The sequence below is a fragment of the Zootoca vivipara genome, chromosome 12, assembly GCF_963506605.1.
Source record: "Zootoca vivipara chromosome 12, rZooViv1.1, whole genome shotgun sequence".
NCBI lineage: Eukaryota > Metazoa > Chordata > Lepidosauria > Squamata > Lacertidae > Zootoca > Zootoca vivipara.
Window position 1 is genome coordinate 8,265,881 of NC_083287.1, and position 22,829 is coordinate 8,288,709.

At 45.4% G+C, this 22,829-nt stretch overlaps 1 protein-coding gene across 1 annotated transcript in view; it reads right to left on the bottom strand.

The window, feature by feature from the left end:
* Positions 1-23: 23 nt before the first annotated feature.
* ITPRID1 (ITPR interacting domain containing 1) overlaps positions 24-22,829 on the bottom strand; it is a 59,608-nt gene continuing 36,802 nt past the window's right edge. Inside the window, exons 11-16 of the mRNA XM_035129550.2 lie at positions 16,918-17,000; positions 12,315-13,736; positions 7,071-7,198; positions 5,989-6,100; positions 3,999-4,352; positions 24-3,795 (exon numbers count right to left, since the gene is read on the bottom strand). Coding sequence (XP_034985441.2) covers positions 3,739-3,795; positions 3,999-4,352; positions 5,989-6,100; positions 7,071-7,198; positions 12,315-13,736; positions 16,918-17,000 — 2,156 coding nt within the window. The 3' untranslated portion in view covers positions 24-3,738. The remainder of the gene's footprint in view (positions 3,796-3,998; positions 4,353-5,988; positions 6,101-7,070; positions 7,199-12,314; positions 13,737-16,917; positions 17,001-22,829) is intronic.

The following is a 22,829-nucleotide window of genomic DNA, read 5'->3' on the forward strand; positions in this document are numbered from 1 at the left end:
TTACAACAACTTCTAGAAATGACACCAAAGAAGGATGTTCTTCTCATTATAGGGGATTGGAATGCTAAAGTAGGGAGTCAAGAGATAAAAGGAACAACTGGCAAGTTTGGCCTTGGAGTTCAAAACAAAGCAGGGCAAAGGCTAATAGAGTTCTGTCTAGAGAACAAGCTGGTCATCACAAACACTCTTTTCCAACAACACAAGAGACAACTCTACACATGGACATCACCAGATGGGCAGCATCGAAATCAGCCCATCTCTGCAGCCAAAGAAGCTCTATACAGTCAGCAAAAACAAGACCTGGAGCTGACTGTGGCTCAGATCATCAGCTTCTTATAGCAAAAATTCCAGCGTAAACTGAAGAAAGTAGGAAAAAAAACACTGGGCAGTAAGGCAAAATCGAAATCTAAAAAACGCTGCATATTGATGTTTCAGGGTGCAAAGGAAGGGCTTTGCACCTTGACCGGCAGAGAAACCGTGCGCCTTGCACCCCTCCTGGACAACAGCCACCCTCCTGCAACTCCTGAGCCTGCCCCATCAGTCAAAACAAAGGGGGAAGGGGGAAGGGAATCTGTACCGCCGGACGTCCCCGGTTTCCCTTCAGCAGTGGCAGCGGCAGTGGCAGTCAGCAGCCTGGAGCCAGCCAGAGCCAACTGCGCTACCAGGCTGGCTCTGGGCCGCTGCCACGTTTCCTGGGGACAGATTTTCAAATCTGGGGCAATTCTGGGAACAGAATTTGTCCGGGGACAGATTTGCAAATCCGGGACTGTCCCCGGGAACCAGGGACATCTGGTAACCCTATGCTACACTCAATATGCCAGCAAGTTTGGAAAACTCAGCAGTGGCCAGAGGATTGGAGTCTACCTCCCAATCCCAAAGAAGGGCAGTGCCAAAGAATGCTCCAACTACCGCACAATTGCGCTCATTTCACACGCTAGCAAGGTTATGCTTAAAATTCTACAAGGCAGGCTTAGGCAGTATGTGGACCGAGAACTCCCAGAAGTGCAAGCTGGATTTCGAAGGGACAGAGGAACCAGAGACCAAACTGCAAACATGCACTGGATTATGGAGAAAGCTAGAGAGTTCCAAAAAAACATCTACTTCTGCTTCATCGGCCCTCCAGATGTTTTGGACTACAATTTCCATCTTCCCCGACCACTGGTCCTGTTAGCGAGGGATCATGGGAGTTGTAGGCCAAAACATCTGGAGGGCCGCAGTTTGGGGATGCCTGCTCTTGAGAGTCCCATGGACTGCAAGAAGATCAAACTTATCCATTCTGAAGGAAATCAGCCCTGAGTGCTCACTGGAAGGACAGATCCTGAAGCTGAGGCTCCAATATTTTGGCCACCTCATGAGAAGAGAAGACTCCCAGGAAAAGACCCTGATGTTGGGAAAGATGGAGGGCACAAGGAGAAGGGGACGACAGAGGACGAGATGGTTGGACAGTGTCTCGAAGCTACCAACATGAGTTTGACCAAACTGCGGGAGGCAGTGGAAGACAGGAGTGCCTGGCGTGCTCTGGTCCATGGGGTCACAAAGTGTCGGACACGACTAAACGACTAAACAACAACAAGAAGAGTGGCTAGCTTGCTACATTTTACAGGTTTTATGTACATTTATGTTGTATTCAGTCCCCTTGAACATAAAAATACATAAAATTGAACACAGTATCCGCAAAAATTCCCTGTGAGGGCAGCAGCATATCAAAGACTCGTCGTTCCCAGGGGGAATTGCTACATTGATTTCAACATTTGGCAGAAAGCGCCCTGCCCACTAGCTAGTCACTCTTAGGCAGACAAAATGACTTTTTAAAAACAGCAACAGAAGGCAGACAGGGAGCCCCCAAGCTGCCTCAGAAGCACTCAGACCATCTTGCAAGTGTCCCCCCCCTCAATTTTTCTTCTTAAAATTTATGTCAAAAAATATGTACAGCTTTTCAAAGACATACAGTGGAACCTTGGTTTATGAACACCTCGGTTTATGAATTTTCGGTCTACGAACGCCGCGGACCCATCTGGAATGGATTAATTCATTTTCCATTACTTTCAATGGGAAAGTTCGCTTCACTTTATGAACGCTTCAGTTTATGAACAGACTTCCGGAACCAATTACACCCATGCTTCAGTTTATGAACGCTTCAGTTTAAGTACTCCGCGGACCCATCTGGAACGGATTAATCCACTTTCCATTACTTTCAATGGGAAAGTTCGCTTCAGTTTATGAACGCTTCAGTTTAAGTACCCTGCGGACCATCTGAAACAGATTAATCCACTTTCCATTACTTTCAATGGGAAAGTTCGCTTCAGTTTATGAACGCTTCAGTTTATGAACAGACTTCCGGAACCAATTGTGTTCATAAACCGAGGTACCACTGTATCTGGATTTGTCAGGCAGGATATCCTGTGAGAAACCTGCCAAAGGCAGATTTTGTTCTTGTGTTCATCCCTAGCCATGTAGTTCAACATAGTGGAACCTTGGTTTCCAAACGTCTCTGTTGACAAACATTTCAGAAGTTGAACGCCGGAAACCCAGAAGTAAAATGCTTCCACTTTCGAATGTGCCTCAGAAGTCAAACTTCCGAGGCAGCTTCTGCATTGAGTTTTCTGTATTAATTTTTTCCATTTTGAGGCTTCCGTATTGAGTTTTCGGTTTTCAAACATTTCAGAAGTCAAACGGTCTTCCGGAACGGATTATGTTCAAAAACCGAGATTCCACTGTATAAGATATTGGGAAACTGCAAAGAAAGGCCAACACATTTGATTTCAAACTTTTCTAAATGAGAGGAAGCAGAAGGGGGGTCTCAAGATTTTGAGAAAGTAAAAGGCGAAAGATTTATACAATCTCGCCATGTTTAGTGCACATATAATTATGTACTTTTTAACTTTCAATAAAGATGCCTGGGGGAAAATATTTTGAGAAAGCAGAATATGTATTTGTTCCAAATTAAAGCACACAGAGATTTAGGCAAGGTCATGCATCTCTTTTTCTTTTCTTTTTACTGGGTTTGATTATTAGGCCAGGATAATTTCAAAATGTTAAACTAAAAAAAAGGGCCAAATCTAGACATTTTTTTCCCTCCTGAAGAACCCACAAAACACATTTCTGAAGTAAAACAAAAGTTAATATTCCAAGCATATACTGTAGAAATAACAGCCCTCATTAAGAAGCAAATTTCTGGTGTCACAGCTGTGAGAAGAGTTCTCTTCTCTCTGTTATTTTGAATACCTACCAAGAGGTGGTGCCTCATAGCTGGAAATCAAATGTACAAAGACAGCCTTCCCTATTGGAGGAAACCACAAAATGGTTAACTATCCAGGTTCCCGTTGTTCCTGGAACTAGTCCTATATAAAAGTGAGTTAAGGATTCCCATAAGCACTTGGCTGGGCACTGTGGGAACAAGACGCTGGACTAGGGCAGGCCCTTGGTCTGATCCAGCAAGGCCCGTATTAAAGACCACAAAATCTTCAATAACAAAACAGCAATCTAGATACTGCCTTCCATAAATCTCTTACAGTGACTTCTTCGGCACTCGCCCCTCGCCTCTTATCTGCAATAGCTCTGAAATCCAAAACTGTCCTCCAGGGCTTTCCCCAGTATACATCTCTATTCGATATGCTCTCTCGCAAAAAGCATTTTGAACATTTGTGGGGAATCCTCTCCAATCCTGTGAGGTGCTTCGAAAGATCCTCTTGTAGGAGAACATCCCGGGGTGGCGAAGAAGGGGAGAATTGCCCCGCCTCAGTCTTTTCCTTCTGCTGCGTCGTTACTGAAAGAATTTCGGAAAGATTTCTTCAGCTGACAGAGAAAACAGAGAAATAAGAAGAGTTAAGGGCGAACCAATCACAAAAATGTAGCCTGTACACTGAAAGCTGTGCAACACCATGCAAGATGGTCCCTACTTGACAAGGAACTTGAGTGCTTCCTCTGCCCACCCTCAAAGGCCCTGGAGAAGAGAGGTTCCACCCCTGGTAGGAACCAGAATGCAACTTGATTCTTACATTCTGTATGAAGGCCTTGAAGTCTATCTTTTGACTTTTGACTTCTTTTTTACTGGTGTGAAGTTCCTTGGGGTCTGACGCAGAATTGGTCTTGCCGGTTGCGAGAGCAGCTGATGCCTTCAGTTCCGTTTCTCTGACTAAAGAGCTGGAGGGGCTTGATGGGACTGTTGCACTCCTACTCGGAGGCCTGTGGTGGATATTATTGGAATACCCAGCTCTGGAAAAGAAATCGTCAGCAGCATCTGGAAGAGTACTGTGAGCGTGCCCGTTTTTAGGCTCTCTTTCTTCCGTCCGATCGGGAATTCCAAGTTCTGAGCACAGATTGGACTGTTCGCCTAACAGCTGATTCAGCTGCTGCAAAGAAAACAGAGATGTATGTGACACAGAGATACCATATTTTTCTGTGTATTAGACGAGGTTTTTTGACTCAAAAATTGTGTCAAAAAACTGGGGTCATCCAATACATGGATAGTGGCATTGGGGGGGGGGGGAGAGAAGCGGCTCGCAGTGGCGAACGGTGCCATTTGGCTGCCCTGGGCGGCACCCCCTGTGGGCGGGTCATCTCTCTGCAGCGCGCATGTGTCGTGACGTCACGACGCACGTGCCAGGACAAGCCCAGATGGACTGCGCATGTCCGCACATGTCCGTCCGGGTTGGCGCTGCTGCTCTGCTCAGCCGGCACGCTCTTAAGCAGAGCGCGCTACAGAGTGGGTTGCTGCCGGGCGGCGGTGGCAAACCACAAGCAAGCCACAGAGAGGTTTGCTCACTGTTTGCTGGTGCCACCACTGCCCGGCACAATCCGCTCCATAGCACGCTCTGCTTCTTCCTGCTCGGGAGGAGGAGGCGAGGGGCAGGGTGAAGGCCACCAAAGTGGAGCTAGGGGCGGCCTTCACCCCTCCTTTTGCCCCCCGCCAAAGTGGAGCTAGGGGCGCCCTTCACCCCTCCCTTGCTACGTGCCTGGCAGCTCACCCGCCCGCCCGCCCACCAGTTGGTGGGACCACAACTTCCTCCAATGCCGCAGCGAGCGGGAAACAATCTAGGGAGTGTTTCCTGCCTGCAGCTGCGTGGGGGGGGGGGGAGAAGCTCAACAACTTTGGGCCATCTCCCCTCATTTTCTTAAAATTGAGTCTTCAAAGATAGGGGGGTCTTATACATGGGGGCGTCTTACAGATGGAAAAATACGATGTATTGATTTAAGAGAGAGGGAGAGGTGGACCACTCAGTAGTAAACAATAACGATGATGCTCAGATATAACATTAAACTAGGGCTGCCATATGTCTAGAAAATCCTGGCCTTCGCCAGGATTTTGATCCCCAAAATGGCGTCCTGGCAGAATGTTTAATGTCCACTTTAAATGTCCAGGAAAGCCTGTATGTAAGGCAACCCATGTTGTAAATGGGGTTATTTTTGCTGATTTTCTCCCATTCCTCTGTCCCAGCTCCTGTCAACCTAGCAGTTCGAAACACGCCAGTGCAAGTAGATAAATAGGCACCACTGTGGCGGGAAGGTAAATGGTGTTTCAGTGTGCTCTGTTCCATGTCACGATGTTACATTGGTTTAGTCCTGCTGGCCCCATGACCTGGAAAGCTGCCTGTGGACAAACGCTGGCTCCCTCGGCCTGAAAGCGAGATGAGCGCCACAACTCCAGTCGCCTTTGACTGGTTCTTTACCTTTTTACTTTTACCTTCTCTTACAATGGCAATGGTGCCCACTTGAGAGGTGCCGGAACTGAGTTCTGGTGAGTTCCAGCTGAAAAAAGCCCTGCTTTCTACCATGTTTATATGTGGTGCTCCTATACGAGGCAAATCCTAATTTCCCTCACACAGCAGAGTTCATGAGGCCTAGCTGGTTGCTAGTCCCTTGTCTGACCAAAACGCTTTGGCCGCTTGAGTTACGTGGCCTTAAATCCTTTAGGAAAAGAGGCCTGTGATTTGTGTCCAGAAGACTCCAGGAGGCCAGTGCAGATGCTGAAGAGCTCTGGTTACGTACCATTAGAATTCCCTCCCTAACCTGGCGAGCTCGATCCTGCAGCTGCCCTTCCAGTTCAGCGACCTCTCGGCGAACAGCTTGCCGCAAGACCTGCAACTGTCTTCTTTCCTCTCTGTGGTAGACGGCAGGGGGACAAGGCAAAAGACAGAAAGGCAACCCTCAGCGAGGCCTCCGCTTCCCTTCATATCATCAAAACATATTACAAAGACAATCACGTCCAAGTTTAATTACATTCACACCTGGACACAATTCATTTCCTATACTTGGCAACACAGTGGGTCAATACTCTTGTTCATAGGACTGAATTAAAGCTGGAACACGATAATTGAGTAAATTAAATTCATAGCTAATGTTAACCATGGGATTCAGTTCTCTCTCTCTCTCTCTCTCTCTCTCTCTCTCTCTCTCTCTCTCTCTCTCCATAGCTGCCAAGTCTCCTGCTAAAAATGCGGGATCAGCAGCAGCGGGGCAACTTCCGGTGCCGGCGCCGCCCGATTTCCGGTGCCCATACATGGGTAGTGCGGCACCGGAAGTCACTTCTACGCATGTCCAGACATGCATAGAAGCGACTTCCGGTGCCGCGCCGCTGCTGGAGCCTCCCTGGCAGGTAGGAAATCCGGGGGATTTACGGGATTTTTTTCCAATCCAGGCTGCCAGCGGGAAATGGTTTAAAATACGGGGGTTTCCTGCAAAAAAAACTGGAGACTTGGCAGCTATCTCTCTCTCTCTCCCTCTGCTAGTCTTTTAAGATCAAGCTGGTGCATTAATTCATTTACAGATCATGCTTATTATTTAACCACAGCCTATTTGCCATGGCAGCAAGGGTAATTATTAGATTTCCCTCACTGCAGATGTTGCACAGCTGTAGGAAATGCGACGGCAGGTCTTTCCGGTGGGAGAAAATTGCCCTGCATGCAATTTATGCCATTGTCATGGTTGTTTTGTTTGGAGAGCACTCTGAAGTTTAAATGGCATGTACTGCACCATTTTTAAGCGAAGCCCTTCTGTGTATAATAAGATGCATTGTGTGTGTTTGTGTGCTTTTGTGGTGCACGTGATGGTGTAAAATGCAGCCACATTACCGTTCCTCAGCTGACATTGCACTGGAAAAGAGAGCCTCCTGCTCCATCATGTGCTGCTCAATCTCATCCAGCCGTTCTCGAAACTTCTGGCACAAATTCCTCATGACTTCAATTTCATGGACTGTGCACTAAACGTAAGATCAAGAAGAGGCAACAATTCAACATATAGCCACACCTGTTATAGGTAGACAGGCCAACCTGTTTGGCAGTTTCAACCGCTCAAGAAACTACACACACCTTACCGGTAGGAAGGAGCATCCTGAGAAGCTCAAGTACTAAATGGAACGTCTATGGTTATGAATGCATGCACACATTCAGATTTCTACACATACACATGTAACCTTATATAAACCTAAACAGATACAGTGGTACCTCGACACACGAATGACTCGACTTCCGAAGGTTTCGACTTCCGAAGTCTTGTCACCGTACGCGCGTTCTGGGCCTGAGCAGAAGCGGCACACACAGTCCGTGCATGTGCAGAAGCGCAAAATCGCGCTTCACGCATGCACAGAATGGGTGCTTCGACAACCGAAGACCTCGACTTATGAAGAGCGCTGCGGAACAGATCGTCTTCGTAAGTCGAGGTACCACTGTATCTGTGTCTCTTCACAGACATTCACCAGTTTTACCAAAGGCCACCTTTTCCCACACTACTTCTCTGGTACATGTGTCAAGGGCAGTGCCGGATTTACATACTGTATAAACTAAACAAGCTATAGCTTAGGGCCCCACTCTCTTGGCCCCCCCCCCAAAAAAGGAAAAAAACCCCTGGATGTACATTTCCAAAATATAGGATAAAAGCAAATAAAATAAAACCTACATACAGCAACAGTGTTTTGTGTTGTGTAGGCTCCTATGATGTAAGTAATGGGCCCCGCCTGCCAGCCTGCTCCCTAAAATATCACATATAAAGGGTTCCATTACCTTCAGTAGCTTAGGGCCTCATCAAACCTAAATCCGGCCCTGGTCAAGGGAACGTAAGATCCTGAGGTCGCATGCTCACATCTCAAAGCTAGGAACATATGGGCAGAGGAATCTCTTTCTGGTTTTGTTTTTAAGCCATATAAGATAATGATTTAATAGAATGAAGAGTGAAACAGGAGTAGAATCATAGAAGCATTGAGTTGGATGGGACCATGAGGGTCATCTAGCCCAACCCCCTTCAATGCAGAATTGCTTTACCCAATGGGATCAAACCCATGACCCTGGAATTAAGAATCTCATGCTCTACCAACAGAGCTATTTAATCTGATCGATTCTTCTCTTTTCCTCCAAGAGTAGATCTTGGTACAGTGCTGCCTTGTCAGGCCATTGCATTATCATTTAGGTTTCCTCAGGGGAAAACCTTTTCTATCAGTCATCACAAGAAAGAATACTGTCCATGCAGTTCGAAAGGGCTTAGTCACTTTTGAGCGAGTTAATGAACATTGCCATCTAGTGGGCATTTGCAAGTGTTGGAACATTCCAAAAAAATTGTAACATGGCCAGGGTGGGGTGGGGGTGGCGAAGATGTTACAAAAAGCATCTCAATGTTGTGAACCCCATTTCCTCCTTACTGATAGTTATTGTTCACATTCAAACCACTAGGGATTAAGGCCCCTGTAGCAAATCCACCCAATTAATACCACCGATTAATAATGTGGTGGCTCCACTCCCACTAACTGCCCCCAATTAATTATAGTGCACCCACCTCACGGTACACCAATTACACAAGTTTCTGCAATTTACCACAGCTTATCCAGTGGGGGGACTTGTATGAGGGAAAACTTGATGATTAGAGTCTCAGGCACAAAATAATCAAACAAACAAGAGAAGTTTTATTAAACAAAAACGGTTTATGAAACAAAGTGGGTGAGGAAATGCGTTCTTTCAGGTAGAAGTTAACTTGTTTACTTTAATTAACTCTAAGATGTTTCAGGCTTGAACACACCACTATAGGTACAGTTCCTCTTAAATTTCAGTTACTAAAAATTAGGTGTCACGCTTCAGGTGGTAGGTGTTCAGGTGTCCAGAATTTATGGTAAAATGCTCAACTCAGTTTCTGTCACTTAGATATTACAGTTAAATATTTTCAACACCATACCACTTCCTTTCGCAGCTTACCGTATTTTTCGCTCCATGAGATGCACTTTTTTCCTCCTAGAAAGTAAGAGGAGATGTCTGTGCGTCTTATGGAGCAAATGCATGGTCCCTGGAGCCAAATTGCCCAGGGGCGAAAAGCAGATCATGCCTTTTAAAAGAAAGTGCTAAAGGCTTACAAGAGGAAAGGAGGATGTTTAAACGAACCCTCTCAGCAGCTGATTGCAAGAGATCACGGAGGGAGATAAGAGACCTAGCGCCCTTCCTGGCCCCGTCCCCTTGCCCAGGCCTCCATTGTTGTGTTTCCCCAGCTGACATGTGACTGGCTGATTAGATTATCTGTCTGGAAACTGTAGAAATGGCTCCCTTTCCTTTCCTAAAGAAGCTGCAGAACTGTGAGCTGATCTCCCCCCAAAAATGGGGCTTTCCCCCTTTGCAAAAGAAGCTGCACAACAGTGAGCCGATCCCCAAAAAACAGGGCTTTCCCCCTTTCCTCCTCTAAAAATTCTGTGCGTCTTTTGGTCAGGTGCATTTTATGGAGCAAAAAATACGGTAATACTTTGGTTCATGAGCGAGGGGCACATCTCTGCAGTGACCCACTCTCTTAACCATCCCACAACTAAGGTATTCCAAATGGTATAACAGACCCAGGGGGTCCCCTCACCCCTTGTGACTGGGTTGGGAGTCTTCATTACCTAGAAGAACTCTCCCCTCCTGGCTAGACTGAGACCCAGGGAGCCTGAATTCCCACAGGACCTACCTCTCCTGGCTCAAACTCAGCCCTCCCAGGACCCTCCTGTCTGCATACTTTCTCCAGACCCTCAACCTGGTCTCCCTATCCAAGCTGCAAGGCTCAGTCCCAGTGTGGGGTACTCAGAACCAGTTCTCCTTATCTCACTCCCTAACTCCCAACTCCAATCAAACCCTCTCTCTTAACCTGAACCTTAGCCGTATCTCACAACCAAATCCTATCTCTCATCTTAAATTCGGCCCCATCTGGCTCTCTCCCTGGGAAACTGCTCCTTTTGTCCCCCCCCCTTTCTTCTTTTTTGGCAATCACTCGTAGCCGAGTAAGACTGTCTTCCATAAACACAGTTTTAACAATGGGTCCGTAATTGACTGTGGAGGCCAACTCTGGATCCACACGTCCTTCCACAGTGGAGACATTGGTTTCCACATGGGAGTTGATCATGGTGTGGATTTGCCAAGCATGCCTTCCTCTTAGCACATTTCTCCCTTGCGTCCTGAGAGTTTCTTCAAAGCCCATGACACCTTTGGTAAGGGCTGTTCTCCAACTGGAGCGCTCACAGGCCAGTGTTTCCCAGTTGTCAGTGTTTATACTACATTTTTTAAGATTTGCCTTGAGACAGTCTTTAAACCTCTTTTGTTGACCACTTTTGTTGGGGTCACCACCTAGTGGTCGTAAAAGACAATTGAACTTTGGAACATGGAATATACGTCCTGAAGGCAGAACTGCCATCATTGCATGTTTTAACATCGATATTGCAGCACTTCAAGAGACTCGAAAAGCAGGCGAGGGACAACTGAAGGAAGAAAAAGGAGGCTACACATTCTTCTGGAAAGGTCTATCTGTATAAGAACATTGAATACATGGGGTAGGCTTCGCTATCAAAAACGACCTTGTGAAGCTCCTGTCAGAAGTCCCTACCGGCATTAATGAGCGACTCTCAACCCTTCAAATAAAGCTCTCCAAAAACCAACAGGCTACTATTATAAGCGCTTAATGCACCAACACTGGATGCCGATGAAGACATTAAAGAATTTTTTTACTCTCGGCTGGATACCGTCCTATCAGAGACACCTAAGGAAGATAAAATTATCCTCCTGGGTGATTTTAATGCAAGAGTTGGGTGAGATTTCGATCTGTGGCCTGATACTATTGGGAAAGGAGATGGCAACAGCAACCAGAACGGAATCTTACTTTTGACGATATGTGCAGCACACACCCTTGTTATTACCAACACACTCTTTCAACAGAAAAATAAAGTTAAAACTTCATGGAGGCATCCTCGGTCAAACCACTGGCACCTCTTAGACTATGCCCCCCCCCCAAGGCTGTTCATTCCCCTTCTGTGGCTAGCTGACTCCATAGCCCATCAGCGAGAGGCTCCAGCACTCTGGTGGAATTTCAGAGGGACTGCATCATCAGACTCTGGTCTGGATCTGCTTTCCGTCACAGCCTCATTAGCTACAACCTTGTGTTTCAAATACAAAGAAATCAATGATTTAGACCCTCCTTGAAGCATGATGTAAAACATGGAACAGGCAGCACTGGCAAAATGTCATGTAAACGGGTCTCCTTCCTTTATGTAGGAATGCATGCCTTTTATGCATACCTTTTCCCGGAGGCCCTGGCCCTGTGCAGATGGCTATTCTGTGTTTATTGCATGTACAGAAAGGGGAACAGGATCACACATGGTGCTCCCACTGGCAGCCTCTGAGTGTTCAGCCAAATCTCTGAAAAGAACCGAGGTGTTCAGAGGTTTGGCCAAGTGGGGTGAGATCATGGTTCTGTCTCCACACGTTTTGTATATATGAAATCCATGTCTGAATAGGCCCACAGACACTGTGATTAGACATGCCACTCAGACACATTCATTCCCCTCATTAGAAGTATCAGAAGGGCAAGGATGGGCAAGTGAAGCCAGGTAAGAATCTCAAGTTAAAATGTCAGGTAGGAAGTGATGTGAAAAGTCAGTGTTTTTCCCCTGGAGACAGTCAGAGCTTACATTCTTGGACTAGCTAGGCATATTGTCTGTCCTTGTGTAAGACAGCTTCCTAATCTACTGTTTAAAACCCCTGTATTGATTAATAGCAACCTCATACCCAACATAGCTTAGGAGTTTTATGGAAGCAAAATATCAGTGCTGTTTTGAAACCAGTGGCTAAAATCAATGCAGTTTTGAAAGGTTCAGTCTACCATCTTGATTCAAAATGGCACCCAATTATACACAAACATAGATGAAAACCTGCTGCTTGGTCTTAAGAACCATCTTGCAAAATTTGGTTATGATCCTGGTGTCCAAATGCATGGCAAGCAGATGAACAACTTTCCAAAATATATAGCAGATTTTACTTGAACCAGCAGAACACTTGCTGGATAGGCAACCCTAATCGCAGCCCACTGAGTTATATACTCACCGAGGAAATATTTCTCATTGCTGTGTCCTGCAATAGCTTGAGAGTTTTCAGAAGCTGCAGTTCGATGGTGGCATGAGATGAGCAGCAGGCCACTGGACGTCTGCATGAAGGAGCTAAGGGAAAAGGCCACAACAAACAGCAGTGATGGGAGCACAAAGGGTAGCAGGGACCTCTATGCTGGGCACACCAGGCATTGAAAGGCTCCGGGCAGTAAGATCTGTATTTCCCATAAAGTCCTGTATCCAGAGATGCAGACTTCACAAGATGTCCATGCCCATGAAACAAAGGGAGAGTCTGAGACAGAGGGAGAGCTGCTATCTTTCTGTGGCTCCTGTCAGTCTGAATAGAAGCTTCTCTCACTTGCTTCTCGTCCTCTTTTGGCATACCTGGTACTGATGCAATTTGAGGCTCATCCTTGGATGCGAAATCCAGATATTGACCTTTTACAGCAGCTTCACCCAGTGAGAAGCTCCGCAGCGTTGACATAAGTCTTGAAGGCATCTGAACAGTGACAGATTTTAAAAGGCTAGTATTTGTTTTAGCACCAGTTCCTCCTTCGCCCAGTTCCGTACCTGTTGGCAATGTGTCCGAGGCGCTAATGTCTCCCTCTTTGAAGCAGTGAGGGGAAAGGCTAGAATCATGAAGAGGGCTTCTCAAGATGGCATTGATCTCTGGTTGTGCAGCCACCATGTCATGCTCACTTTTGGGCGCTCCAGATATATCCAAAGATCTAACCGCCCCATTTATATCAGTCTCCCGACACCCGCTTGCGACATCCTCCACAACAAGGGAGTCCGACTTTCTACAACCCTTCACAGAGTACTTTCCTTCCACACATTCTGCAATACTTTCGGGAAGACCTTCTTCACATCCGTCTCTCGTTTCCTCCCTTTCAGTCAAACATTCTTCATTTCCTCTTGTATCTTCACTGATTTGGTGGCCACTGAGGTCAATGGCAGTCACACAGCTTCCCTCTGGGAGAGCAGAACTTTGGTGCCTTTCACTAGAAGAGGAGAGGCCGTTCCTATCTAAAGGGCTATCATCACCCGGATTTGTATTGTCAGTATGACAAGGTTGCGAAGTGCAGCCCTGTACACAACTATCTCCTCTCTTCTGTTGTACTTGCAACTCCTTCCCCTCCATATCCTGTAGGGTTTCTTCAGCTGCGCTTTCAAACGGACCACTGCAAGTCTCACACATATCATCTTCTTCATTTATGGAATAAAATATCTCCTCTCCCTGAAAAGTGTGTTCTCTGCTGAGGCTGGGCAAGAATGCAGCATTGCTACCATCTGCTCTCGATATGCTAGCACCGGGCAGAAGATCCTGGCTAGTCAGAGCTGAATCTTTCCTCTGTCGCAGGAATGCTTGACAGTCATTGGAACTGCAGCTAAGTCTCAAATTACCAGGCAGAGACAAGCCCTGGAAGAAAAATAATATCACTTTAACATTACTATGGAGTGAATCTGGTGTAAGGCCAGATGAAGAGGAACCACTAAGAGCTAAGTTCAATTAGGTTGCAATTCTATATCCACTTACTTGGGAGTAATCCGCACCTCAACTCAGTGTTCTTCTGAGGAGACATATATAGGATTCTGCTGTTTAGTCTGAATCCAACCCATTGTTTTCAGCACAATTGCTTACTTTAGCTTTTTGCAAGTTCTTTTTTTTAAGTGTACGAAAGTGTACAAAATTGTCTGTATGAGAGGAGTATGCACAAAAATGCATATATGAAAACAGCATACAAAATGGCAAAATGTATGGGGAAATTGTTTGGCGGAAACTGTATATAGTAGGCAAAATTGCACACAGTCTGTCAAGAGACATATGTACTAAAATTCTGTTGATTTTTATTTTTATTTTTTTAAAAAATTCACAACCAGATGTGAGAATGCTGGTACATTGAACTTAAAATTGGGGAAATGGTAAACAAATTGACAGATTCATGTATCCCTACTCCCAGCCTCTCACAAACAGTAGAAGGCCAGTGGAACTGGAAGGCTTTAGCCTATTCTTCTAATCACACAGCCCCGTACCTGCTTATTCAGAAGTGTTTAATGGGGCGTACCTCCTAGGGTGTTTAGGACTCCAGCCTGGAAGTAAGCTCCACTGGAATAAGTTAGACTTATTTCTGAGTCCATGTAGAATCATAGATTCATGAAGCTGGAGGGATCCTGAGGGTAATCTAGTCCAACCCCCTGAAATGCAGGAATGCAGTGAGTCCCATTGAGCTTATGGGCTGACTGCTGAGTAAACATGTTTAGGATTGTGCTGTGTGTGTTGCAGTTGGCACATGCCTTCAGCTGCGAAGAAGAATCTTGCTAGGAAGATTAGCATGGGCACTGCTAACATATCTGAAATTTAGGCTTACAGGGGTCAGCAAACTTTTTCAGCAGGGGGCCAGTCCACTACCCCTCAGACTTTGGGGGGGGCAGACTATATTTTGAAAAAAATAATAATGAACGAATTCCTATGCCCCACAAATACCCCAGAGATGCATTTTAAATAAAAGGACACATTCTACTCGTGTAATAACACGCTGATTCCTGGACCGTCTGTGGGCTGGATTTAGAAGGCGATTGGGCCGGATCCAGCCCTTGGGCCTTAGTTTGCCTACCCATGGCTTAGAACTTCTCAGTATACCGTACAAGGAAAAACGTCCAGACAGGCACTTTTATCAGTCAGAAAATAGCCACTGATAATTCCTGCAATTGAGAAGTGATATATTTCGCATGGCTGTTGTCTTTGTCCATGGAGTTTTCTTGGCAGGGATACTGGAGTGGCTTGCCAGTTCCTTCTCCAGGTGGATCACGTTTAGTCAAAACTCTCCACTATGACCTGTCCATCTTGGGTGGCCCTGCATGGCATAGCTCATAGCTTCTCCGAGTTATTCAAGCCCCTTCGCCACGACAAGGCATTGATCCATGAAGGGCCAGACATCTTGGAGAGTGAAGTCAAATGGGCCTTAGAAAGCACTGCTAATAACAAGGCCAGTGGAAGTGATGATATTCCAGCTGAACTATTTAAAATTTTAAAAGATGATGCTGTTAAGGTGCTACACCCAATATGCCAGCAAGTTTGGAAAACTCAGCAATGGCCAGAGGATTGGAGAAGATCAGTCTACATCCCAATTCCAAAGAAGGGCAGTGCCAAAGAATGCTCCAACTACCGCACAATTGCGCTCATTTCACACGCTAGCAAGGTTATGCTTAAAATTCTACAAGGCAGGCTTAGGCAGTATGTGGACCGAGAACTCCCAGAAGTGCAAGCTGGATTTCGAAAGGGCAGAGGAACCAGAGACCAAATAGCAAACATGCGCTGGATTATGGAGAAAGCTAGAGAGTTCCAGAAAAACGTCTACTTCTGCTTCATTGACTATGCAAAAGCCTTCGACTGTGTCGACCACAGCAAACTATGGCAAGTTCTTAAAGAAATGGGAGTGCCTGATCACCTCATCTGTCTCCTGAGAAATCTCTATGTGGGACAAGAAGCTACAGTTAGAACTGGATATGGAACAACTGATTGGTTCAAAATTGGGAAAGGAGTACGACAAGGTTGTATATTGTCTCCCTGCTTATTTAACTTATATGCAGAATTCATCATGCGAAAGGCTGGACTAGATGAATCCCAAGCCGGAATTAAGATTGCCGGAAGAAATATCAACAACCTCAGATATGCAGATGACACAACCTTGATGGCAGAAAGCGAGGAGGAATTAAAGAACCTTTTAATGAGGGTGAAAGAGGAGAGCGCAAAATATGGTCTGAAGCTCAACATCAAAAAAACCAAGATCATGGCCACTGGTCCCATCACCTCCTGGCAAATAGAAGGGGAAGAAATGGAGGCAGTGAGAGATTTTACTTTCTTGGGCTCCTTGATCATTGCAGATGGTGACAGCAGTCACGAAATTAAAAGACGCCTGCTTCTTGGGAGAAAAGCAATGACAAACCTAGACAGCATCTTAAAAAGCAGAGACATCACCTTGCCGACAAAGGTCCGTATAGTTAAAGCTATGGTTTTCCCAGTAGTGATGTATGGAAGTGAGAGCTGGACCATAAAGAAGGCTGATCGTCGAAGAATTGATGCTTTTGAATTATGGTGCTGGAGGAGACTCTTGAGAGTCCCATGGACTGCTAGAAGATCAAACCTATCCATTCTTAAGGAAATCAGCCCTGAGTGCTCCCTGGAAGGACAGATCGTGAAGCTGAGGCTCCAATACTTTGGCCACCTCATGAGAAGAGAAGAATCCTTGGAAAAGACCCTGATGTTGGGAAAGATGGAGGGCACTAGGAGAAGGGGACGACAGAGGACGAGATGGTTGGACAGTGTTCTCGAAGCTACGAACATGAGTTTGACCAAACTGCGGGAGGCAGTGCAAGACAGGAGTGCCTGGCGTGCTATGGTCCATGGGGTCACGAAGAGTCGGACACGACTAAACGACTAAACAACAACAACAACAACAACAAATATTTCGCATGGACATCCAAAACTGGATTTAGCATGTCAACAAGGAAGCCCACATCACGATCAGCAGAACACCCTTGTTCCAAATTACAATGTGATCTCTTTTTTTTTAGGTTTAGGCTTCTCGGTCCCCACTCACCTGGAGAGGTAAAGGCTCTGAAGGATCTTCCAGAAATCCACTGCTGTCAGACTGGCAACTGTTTGTTCTTGTCACTATCACATCTATAATTAGAAAAATAAAGGTGAGAAGGAAAGTAGTTGAAATGACGACTGGAGAGTTTTATTTCAGCCTTTATTTCAGGTGGTTTCAGCATCTGCTGCTCTTGACAGCCAAGTGAGCGAGCGAGAGAGTGAGAAGTTCTCTGTTATTTATTTTAGTTCTAAAGTTGGAGCATATTATCTTGGGGATGTCCATGGGCAATCACTAGAGGGTGTTCCATTGTTTGTCCCTCGCACCAGATAGGAACAGAGGAGGACCAGCCTGAAGAAAGAGGGAGATAATAAAGGAAGGAGGACTCTGCCTGCTCACGACTCTCCCTCAATGCATAGCTTGAGAAAAAGCCTATACCTAAGTACAAACTGATCGTGCCTAGGCTCCGTTCAAGCAATCAGGGATACGGCCCAAAGGGTGCTTATGAATATGCAGTTTGTAATGCTCCAGACTCTCCAATGGCTATGCATGTAGGAGGAAGGCAGGTCGTGTGCTCATGTATTCTTCCAGAGGGGCCAGAGGGGCCACATTTCTGCAATTCATCCCACAATGCTGCTACAATGGTTAAAAGTCCAACATCATACGGGTGAGACCTGTTATTCATAGCACCTCCTTACCTTGCAGTTGTTGATCCAGTGTCATTGCCTAGTCAGATTGGCCTCATCCCAGTAGGTGCTGGGCCTTTATTTTTTAAAACATTGTTTTTATTTATTCAATTTGTAAAGGTAAAGGTAAAGGGGCCCCTGACCATCAAGTCCAGTCGTGTCCGACTCTGGGGTTGTGGCGCTCATCTTGCTCTATAGGCCGAGGGAGCCGGCGTTTGTCCGCAGACAGCTTCCGGGTCATGTGGCCAGCATGACAAAGCTGCTTCTGGCGAACCAGAGCAGTGCACAGAAACGCCGTTTACCTTCCCGCCGGAGCGGTCCCTATTTATCTACTTGCACTTTGATGTGCTTTCGAACTGCTAGGTGGGCAGGAGCTGGGACCGAGCAACGGGAGTTCACCCCATTGCAGGGATTCGAACCGCCGACTTCTGATCAGCAAGCCCTAGACTCTGTGGTTTAACCCATAGCGCCACCTGGGTCCCATTTGTACACCACCATTTAGCCAAAGACCCCAGGGTGGCGCACAACATGAAGAGCACAATTCGTGCAGCAATGTTTTAAATGTTAAAGGAGTGACCCCATAGAAGAGTGGTACCCTCACTGCTGCTGTATTCATAAAGGACACTTCTGCCCGACCAGAATAGGCTGCACAAACACACGGTGCCCTGCAGCTTTTAAACAATAGGTGCCATCACTAGACTAAAGCTGGGCAACCCTGGACCATCTGGAGCCTGGAGGTGGAAGTGCAGGGGACCACACATGCTATTCACCACCACCGACTCTTCTTCAATTGTGACGTTCCATTTGAAGCTTTCCATTTTTCAAAAAATCACACATTGATCTTGCTAAGAATTCATTCTGCTGTTGTGTTCTGTGGCTCTGCTTCAGGTTTATTATTAATTCCAGATGTCCAAAGGCCACAGCAGCAAAGGTAAATACAGTTATGTAACTTTTTTGTTATAGGGCATAAGGAAGGCTGTAAAAGCAAAGATTACGATAGTGACACTAGTAAATTGCCTGCTAATTTTAACTGCTGCTGCTGTTATATACCACTAAATTGCAAAGCTATGGCAAAGCTCAAAGGAGGACACACACCTTTATTCTAAAAACAAAATTTACTGTAAAAATAGGGCCCAAGGTGTTTCAAACAACAGACATTTTTTCATCAAGGAACTTTTGGGCTGCAATCCTATGCATATTTACATGAGAGTAGCCTCACTGAATTCTGAGGGACTTACTTCTGAGTGGGTGCACATGCAGTTGTGCCACACATTTCAGGGAGAACGGTTCACCTCTGCTTCTCACAATCTCATTGGGAAATCAGTAATCCTGGTAGAAAGTTGCCCTACCTGGTTATATTCAGATATAAACCTATTTTTCAAATATAGTAAGCACCTTGCTTCTGACGAGATGCTTGAGATTTAAAGCCTTACAGAGTTGGCTTTTCCTCAGCAAAATCATATTCCCAAAAAGATCAGCAGAATTTCTCTGACATATAGGAGATACAAAACTATTTAGGCCATACTAGTCTACCAAATTCAACAGACCAAGGAAATCAATGGTACGGAGCGATTTAAAAACCTTAACTTCAAACCTTAAAATGACCAGTAGGTGGCAGCAGCAGACAAACCTCCAGTGTAAAACTTGAAATACGTGAACACTCAGATAAACTCTTTTACGACGCCTGTGTCCCTATTGACTGTAGGAATAGCAATGGAACAAAAAAATTAAAGACTAAGGCTGCAATCAGATCCATGCATATTTAAGAGCAAAACTCATTGAGCTTGGCTAGATTCACTTCTGAAAAAACACACATTTTATTTCTTTATTTATAAAAGTATATTTATATTTATATACCACTAAATTGCAAAACATATTAAGGTGGAAGACAATGTACTCCGTGTGTGTTATCATGGACTGGTGAAGGAACTGACACACCACAGTAGATAGTGCGGTGTATTTGGCTTCTCTCATTTTCTCCTTTTCCCAATCTTCAATTCAGTTCACAATGATTTGCAAATTTCCTCTTGAAAATTTGTCAACGTTCTAGTGCAAATTTCTCCTTGCCAACACAGTTTTGAATGCAGGTGTGGCTGACAATCTTTGTGAGCAATTTCCCCTAACAGAATGCATTTTTGAATACCGTTTTCTAATATATGAATTTTAATGCAACTATTTCCCTAACCTATGCATGTTTGTACAAATCGTTTTCTTGGAGGATTGCATCGCAAAATTCAGCGATTTGTGAGCTTTGAAGTTCTAGTTTGGAAGTGTGGATTAGGTAGCTTTGCATTAAAATGCGAACAAAATAGAACTTCCCCTCTATCCCTAACATGGAGGAAAAGTTCAGTGAAGAACATGCCTGGAACAATGAACTACAGAGCATATGATTCAACCTAGGCATTAAAGTGGCTTAGACCAACTAACATCAAATTAATGTAGCCCAGGGGATTTTATATCCAACTGCTCCAGTTTTGTTTCTTCACTACTATTCTTTGTAATAATGCCAAAATGACATTTTGCAAAGCTCTGAAATATGTGGAACTTCCAAATGTCAAAATTTGGTATTTGTTGTCGAGATCCAGTCTAAAAATTCAGCACTGGGATTCTGGAATAGAAATTAGACATTAAACTGGCCAAAGGAATGAGTTGTTAATACAATTGCATCACAAGATGGATGTCAAACATAATTGCTGTTGTATATCTGCAGCCAAGTATTGACAAATGGTGGCAGTTGTCAAATATCACTCCACCTAATGGCAAACTCAGGTGTGTGAGGGCTGATAGAAATGGAGTCTGAACAGAGCCAACTGAGAAACAAGAGAGAGGTATCAGAATGCTTAAGCAAAGCCCAAAATTTGCAGAGGGGCAGATACATACCATATATTATGAGTTCATGGGGGAATCTCTATCACAAAAACTCCAGTAGTCAGATGGAAAGAAAAACTGAAAGCTGGGAGAGGAAAGTGACCAAACAGCCTATGTCTGATGTCATGGACTGGCAGGATGCTGATGAGTGTGGGAAGGGGGGGTGGAGTCTGACTTGAGAGAGGGGGGCAGTATTTTGTGGGGATCTGTGTCATCCAGGAGGCAAGAGTCAGAGACAGGGGAAGCGTCAAAGCAGGAGGTTGGAGCACACCAGGAAGAGGAGCAAGAGGCAGGTCAGGCAAGTGAAAGGTTGGGTGCTTCCCCATCCTTGCCTGCACCACTGTCTCCTGGTAACAGGAGAGGGCTGAAGAGGGAAGAGCAGAGGCAGCCTCCATGCAAGTGAAGTCTCTGGCTGCATGTGTGCAGCCGGGCAGTACATAAACTAGTGGAGGGATGCGTCCCCACTGTTGCTGCAACTGCTGCCTAGAGTACAGATCAGAGAATAGCTGACAGGATGCAGGACTTGTGTTTGTAAAATAACATTATTATTATTATTATTATTATTATTATTATTATTATTATTATTATATAAAATAATATTATTATATTAATAATGCTGTGTCTTAACATCTAAGGCTGCGACCTTAGAGTAAAGGGTGGGTAATAAATAGCATGTTGTCTTTGTCCATGGAGTTTTCTTGGCAGGGATACTGGAGTGGCTTGCCAGTTCCTTCTCCAGGTGGATCACGTTTAGTCAAAACTCTCCACTATGACCTGTCCATCTTGGGTGGCCCTGCATGGCATAGCTCATAGCTTCTCTGAGTTATTCAAGCCCCTTCGCCACGACAAGGCATTGATCCATTGATCACCGAAGAATTGATGCTTTTGAATTATGGTGCTGGAGGAGACTCTTGAGAGTCCCATGGACTGCAAGAAGATCAAACCTATCCATTCTTAAGGAAATCAGCCCTGAGTGCTCACTGGAAGGACAGATCCTGAAGCTGAGGCTCCAATACTTTGGCCACCTCATGAGAAGAGAAGACTCCCTGGAAAAGACCCTGATGTTGGGAAAGATTGAGGGCACTAGAAGAAGGGGACGACAGAGGACGAGAGGGTTGGACAGTGTTCTCGAAGCTACCAACATGAGTTTGACCAAACTGCGGGAGGCAGTGGAAGACAGGAGTGCCTGGTATGCTATGGTCCATGGGGTCACGAAGAGTCGGACACGACTAAACGACTAAACAACAACAACAATAAATAGCAACAACAGCAGCAAAAATAATACGGTAACTTTGACCCACCCCCTGCAGTGCTGTCTCTCCCCCCACCCACCCTCTTGTGCAGATGTGATAGGATGCTACGGTGCTGGTCCAGGGCTGGGATAAGTATAGTTCAGGGTGGGGGGAATTGAGGGTCTTTCAAAAAGCACCTGCAGTGATGTTGGCCACTTTGGATTCTGTATTTCAGAGGCAAAAGCATAATATTAAAGCCCATTTTAGAAGGATTTAAAGCATCTTAACATATTTTTGCCACTGGTTCCAATATGATGGGGAGGTTATCCACAGAACCCCAAGTTCCCAAAACCACCTTAAAAGATGGCTTTGGACCATTTCCTGTACGTAATTCATCTTTGTCAGGTTCTCACAGTGTCCTGCCTTCCCAGTTGTTCATATTATCTTCATCTCACTAACTGGCTCCAGTCCAGTTCCTAATCCTTGCCAAACAGCAGAAAAAGCCGACTGACATCTGTGTCGAGTCCTAATGAAATGAGACACAAAGCTGTGAGTGTTTGAAAGTACAGAGATGCCATTGCAGCTGTGGCAAACCTTCACCCCAACCCCGCGGCTTCCAAGAGATGTAAGTGGGATAAAAGTGGTTCTGGGAGAACTGGTGTTGTTGGGGATTCCACAACTGAAAAGTCTTTAAGGAAGGAAGAGACTATTCACTGTCAACTGTAGATAAGACGGGGGGGGGAGCAACATTATGTTACAGCCCAGGTGGCTAACCCCAGGTTTTTTTTGGGGGGGGAGTCTAATTTTTCCCCACCAGCAAATTTCTCTCACCCTTCCCATTTTGGCAGCAGCAGCAGCAGCAGCAGCAGCAGCAGCAGCAGCAGCAGATAAACTAGATAGATAGATAGATGATAGATAGATAGATAGATAGATAGATAGATAGATAGATAGATAGTAAAGTAGACACGGTACTGGGTTAGGCAATGCAAATTGCCACTCCCCGTCATCAGGCTAATCATTCAATGAGTGAAGAGACAGAGGAGATAGCTGAGGAGGTATCCGAGTCCATGCATCTGCTTCTATACGTCCAATGTGCATGTGAGAATGAACATGAGAAAGTTTGGTGTGGCCACAG